This window comes from Lynx rufus, unplaced genomic scaffold (assembly GCF_022079265.1).
Source record: "Lynx rufus isolate CCGP_SWC_20201006 ecotype Redwood Valley unplaced genomic scaffold, mLynRuf1.p SCAF_10, whole genome shotgun sequence".
NCBI classification, from domain to species: Eukaryota; Metazoa; Chordata; class Mammalia; order Carnivora; family Felidae; genus Lynx; species Lynx rufus.
In genome coordinates, this window is record NW_025814824.1 from 86543678 (window position 1) to 86549296 (window position 5619).

Below are 5619 nucleotides of genomic sequence, written 5' to 3' on the forward strand. Positions count from 1 at the left end.
CACCCCCGCAGCAGCTTCCCGGGCTCTGGCCGTGTCCCCGCCGCCGCGCTGCAGGAGCGGGTCCCCGCCCCTGCTTCTGGACCGACCAATAGCGCGGCGCCGGTCACCGCTGCACCCAATCCGCACGGGAGGCGCCGGGGATCGCCTGCGGGTCCCGCCCCCGGGGCTGCAGCATCCTTCAGACCTCGGTCCAGGCCGGGGCGGGGCCGCCGCGCATTGCTTCAGGTCGCCAGGAGGGAAGATCCCCCCCCCCCACTTCAGTCCGTCTCCTGAAGTGGGGGATTCGGGTCTCGGGGCCGCATGGGAAGGCGGGAAACCTAAATCCACTCCGGCCCACCCACTCTGGCGTGAAATCCCCACCGACTGCCTGCCTCTCGGGTGAGAAAACTAAGGTCCGGAGAGAGAAGTGAGTATCTCCAGGTCACACAGGAAGTCCGGGCACGCATTCATTCAGGGCATATTTTGAACACTCCCTTTGGGCCAGGGCTAGTGCTAGGCCCTGGGGATTCAGTGGTGAGAGGGAGGAACACAGCTGCCAGCGTGATCTTTTAAAAGCATAAATCGGATGATGTCACTCTCATGCTTAAAACCTCCAGTGGCTTCCCCCTGCACTGGAACAAAATCCACACCCCTCGCCCCGGCCATGGCCCCAGGCCCATCTCAAACCACTCTCCCTACACCCACCACACAGCCACACGCCCCCCCCCCCCACCCCGCTGGTCCTTAGGAATAAAATTCTTCCACACCTGGGGCTTTTGCAGGTGCTGTTCCCATTGCTTGAAATCCTTTCCCCTAGTCTCTCATTTGCCCTATTCTTTCTTGTGACCTTGACTGACTCGAAGTGTCCCCAACTCTCATGCTTTTCACATCACCTAGTTTTAATTTTCTTCATCACACTCAACACTGTAGGAAATTGACTTGTGCATTTATTTCTTATATCTCTCCCCCCCCCCACCCCCAGAATGGGACCACCAGGAGGGCAGGAACCAGGCTGGGTCCATTTCTTGGCTTGGTACCTGGCACAAACCAGTGTTTCACAAGTATATGTTGAACCAATGTGAGTAGGATGTGCAAAGGGCCTCTGAGTGCAAAGGGCCAGTGAGTCCCAGCCAGGGTAGCTGGAATGAGAAGGAATCGAACAAGCGACCATGCAGGCTCTCTTAGGCCATCTTAGGGAGGGGAGTGGAGAACCCAGACAAGCATTCTAAATGTGTATGAGAAAGATGTTCAGATGTTCTAGAAAGGCCATGGTTGTCATGCATAGTCACATTGGAGGGAGCCAGAGTGGGTGGGTGGGGGGAGCGGGTGAGGAATCTTTTGGTGACTTAGGGGAGAGGATGGTGGCTTTGCATCAGGAAGGTGACTGGGGTGGGGGAGGGAGAGAAGGGGAGAATTGCCAAGATTTGAGGTCATGTGGATGGGGGCTTGGAGAAGGAAGGGCAGTGATGTCTGCCAGGCTTCTGGCTGGGGTTAGGGTCACAGGATGATGCCAGTCACGGAAGGGGGCGAGGCACGAGGGGAGGTCCAGATTGCTGAGGGGGCGTCTGAGAGCTCAGATCATGACAGGCTTCATCTGAGGTGCCACTACGACATCCGGTGGCAGTTAGCTGGTGCATATGCAATACACCGGGGCTTGGGAGGCGAGCCTGGATGAGGACGAGGCCACCCAGGATATGTGGGGAGAAGGCTCGCGACCAAGTCCCAAAGAGCCCAATGTTGTCTCATGGCAGAAGTGGAGCATGAGGCAGGAGTACGAGAATGGGTCATCACAGACACTGAGAGCATCTGAGGGTGCGTCCAGGGGGATGTCACAGACTAACATGGGGTCACTGGTGGTCGGAGTGGATCTAGCCCTCCAGGAAGGATGCCGAGCACAGTGAAGGGGAGGAAATCCAGGCAGCAGATGTGGACCCCCTTTTCGGAATTTGGCTACGAAGGGGAGAGACCTGGAGGAAATTACTCGGTTGATGGACAGTCCTTTATATGGAGGCCTGGGGATGCTCATGAAACCGAGGGAGGACCCGAGTGAGAGGCAGTGGCTGTTCCAATGAGAGGGGGACCATCAGAGACACGATACTCCTGTCACAGCAGGGGGAGAGGACAGAACCCGAAGCCCAGGTCGTAGCTCTGCCTGGACTGGAGGACAGGGGGAAGATGGGCCAGGGGAGGGAAGGGGAGGTGTGCCCACAGTCGGCCTCTGTTCTCAGATGAGGGAGCCGCCTCTGCTGACTAGAGTGAACATCCAAGGTGTGTGACAGAGCCTTAAACTAGGAACTGTGGACGGGAGCCTTGGCTGCACGGGGGGCGGGGTTGATTACCAGGAGACAGGGCTGGGCCTGCGCCAGATCAGTCAACCTGACCACAGCCAGCCCTGCTCTGGTTCCTCCAGCTCTCACTGCCCAGAGCCATGCTAGGTTGGGCTGCTGGGTATAAGAGACGGACAATGGACTTGGCCTTTTAGGGGACTGGCCTGAGGGTCCCTAAAATACTAGTGCGCGCTAGCTGGGCTGGCACAGGGGAGGCTCAGTACAGGCTGATGTGGTTGGCATCTGGCACATTGCCATGCCCCCACCGAGCTCCCATCTGTGGGCTGCACCTGTCTGTATCCACATCTGTTTCAGTCCCCACTTGATCCTGTGTCCAGCACAGGGACAGTCTGGGAGGCGCCTGAGGCACCCTCATTGCACAAACCAGGGTCTCCCGACCCGAGACCAGCCCCTCTCCAGTTCCTGAGCAGCCCGGCTTCCCTGGTCAGGGATAGCACAGAGACAGACATATCATCAGTGTTTATTGTTCAGCTCTCCCCAGTAGGCTAGCGCTAGGGCTGGGGGACTGGGCCTCTGTGAGGAGCAGTTGGTCTGGGGGCCCCCTGTGGCCACCCTAATGTGCCCCGAGGCCTGGTGGTAACCCTAGGGCCTGTCAGTCCTCCCCTTAGGCTTTCCAGGTCCAGAAGTCCTTATGGGGCCTGGGGCTGTGTCAGACCTGGGAAAGCTGCCTCTGATGAGGAGCAGGACGTGTGGGGAAAGGTCACATGATGCCTCAGAACCTGCCAAGTCCAACATCAGCAGGTGACAAGAGAGACAGTGAATCAAGAGGGTGGGACCCTGAGGAACAGGTGACGGGGAGCCCGAAGGTGAGGTGGGGACAACCAGCATCTTTCAGGCCCTGAGCCAGAAAGGGGTGAGAGGGAGGCTTCCAAGCAATCCTCCCTCCTGGCTTCCGGAAGGTTGAGCAGGGGAGGAGCAGGCCTGTGTGGTCAATCCTAAACAGCTCCATCCCACCGGGATGTGTTCAGGGCAGCCAGGCTTGAGGGGGGGGCCGCGGTGCCTGGATGCGTCCTATGTGCCCCCACCTTTGGAGGGGAGGCAGAGGAAGGGCCGGCAGCCTCAGCCCCACTGGGCCTTCACTGAGCCTTTTTGGTCACTTTCTGGTTCTTCAGCATCACGTAGGTGATGAACACTCCTGGAATACACAGACCAGAAAGGCCGCGTGAGATCTGGTCTCGGGGCTGCTGGGAGGCCAGAGCAGGGCCCAGCATGGTGGAAGTGACCCGCACGCGGGGCCAAGCACCCGCCAGGCCAGAATCACCTCCCTGGTCCTTCAGCAAGCCACACGTCTACCCACATGTGTTCAACAAACACCACCAGAGCACCTACCCCGGGCAATTTGCCATGTTTAGTGTTTTTGATTCTGCAGGGAACAAACCCACCCAGTGATCCGTCTACTCACCCAATCAACCACCTGTCCGCCCACCCACCTGCCTAACCCACATCCACCTCCCACCCCACCATCCAGTCATCCAGGTGACTCATGCAAACTGCTTTCTTGAGCACCAGCTCAGGGCCACAGCCTGTTCCAGGAGCTGAGGACATAATAATGATGTTGAAGACACACACTAAACCCCGGGGGAGACAGAGAGGGGCAGGAATCATGAGCCAGTGGGTGACCAGGGGGTAAGAGGCGATCGAGGTGTGCACGGAGTGATGATGGTGGTGGTGGAGGGAGCGGGGGTGGGAAAGGGAGACACCCCACTGGGGCCATCCCATTTGAGACCAATGAGCCTGAGGCATAGGGAAGGCCAGAGGGGCTACTGACTAGACAGTCTTGAAGGATGAACAGGAAAATCCCAGGGGATAACTGGGGGAGGGGGGCGCAGCAAGGAGCCTCAAGCAGGTGGACAGCAACTGGCAAAATGGGGAAGCATGTTCAGGGATGGGAGAGGGTTGTGGGAGCTCCCAGCAGACGCCCTGCTCAGCGTTGAGGGAGTGATAACTTACCCACAAACAGGAGCAGCAGGAGGCCAGCGGCCAGTGGGATGGCGACAGCGTAGGCTCGGGGCAGGAAGTACTTGTGGACGACATGTTGGCTGTCAATGAACGGCTGGTATCGAGGGCAGAGCTCTGGTGAGCATTCCTTGTCTTGCCCAGGCCTTCAAGCCCAAATACCACCACCCCCTCCATCTCCGGGGCTGACCCCAGTCGGTGCATTGGTATAGAACCTGCTTTGCTTTAAGATGATGGTATTTGGGGAGTTCGGGTTTGTTTCCTTCATTCACTTACTGAACAGTTGTTCCGTGGGCACTTGCCTGGTGCCTGCCCTAAGTTGGTGCCGGCAATGAACAGAAGAGGAGGGACTTGCCCTAAGCCACTCACAGCCCAACACCGGGCAAAGGCACGTGAGGAGTTCTCAAGTGGGCTCCAGGTTTTCTTTACTAACATTTCCCTCCAAAGTTCTGCAAGATTTTGCCTTCCAACCACACTGCGCTTCTTAAGCAGTAACCAGCCAATTTTCCAACAAGAAAAAGAAACAAAAACAAAAACCTAAAGGCCCTCACTAAATCCGCTGGCATTCATCATGCCCAGGGGCGAGCAAGATAACCGGAAGGACTAGAACTCCAATCAAAGGCAAAAGCAAATCAGTAACAGGGCCGTACAGTGTAGTGGTTAAGGGCCTTAAGGGTAGCGGTTCTCGCCGAGCCTTAGCTCCCTCAACTATACACTGGGACACCTCTAGCATCGTCCTCATGGCGCTGTTCTGGAGATTTCACGAGACGAAGCAGGTAAAGCGCCTAGCACCGTGCCCGGCACACAGCAGCTTAAATGGGTGCTAGGGGTCGGCTTCAAGATCCGGGGGTGGAAGGTAAGACGAAGGGCGGGGGCAGCACACATACCAAGAGAATCACCCAGGCGGTGTAGTAGGTGAAGATGATCAGGCTAATGGCGACGAGGCCGAGTCCCACCACCTGGTCTGTCCCCGTGGCCTGGAGGAAAGGAGGGCTCAGCTGACGAAGTAACTCCCCCTTCAGGTGCACTACTGGCGGGGTGGCGTCGCAGCCTGCTTACGCTAAGCTTCCCATTCACTCAACAGCCGCAGACAGGCCTGACGAGTATCACTTTGCGGGCTGGGCGAATGCCGGGCCGCGGGATTTTCACTCCTTCACTGGGCCGGCGGGAGAGCGAGCCATCCCGGCTCCGAGTGCCCAAGCCCCCGCTCCGCGCCAGACCCCACTCCCAGCCGCCTCCCGCCCCCCGCACTCGGTCCGGTGCTCACCATCTCCCCGGCGATCCCTCCCCGGAGCCAAAGCCACAGCGCGCTTCGGGTCCGGGCCTTTCTGGCCTT

General features: G+C 58.4%; 1 protein-coding gene across 1 annotated transcript; it reads right to left on the bottom strand.

Moving 5' to 3' along the window:
- Window positions 1–2771: 2771 nt before the first annotated feature.
- Window positions 2772–5619, bottom strand: DPM2 (dolichyl-phosphate mannosyltransferase subunit 2, regulatory). Its single transcript, XM_047070071.1, has 4 exons — window positions 5551–5619; window positions 5171–5260; window positions 4278–4380; window positions 2772–3462 (listed from the first exon to the last, which is right to left on the bottom strand). Exons 1-4 carry the CDS (start codon window positions 5551–5553, stop codon window positions 3404–3406), a joined length of 255 nt encoding a protein of 84 aa, XP_046926027.1. The 5' UTR covers window positions 5554–5619; the 3' UTR covers window positions 2772–3403.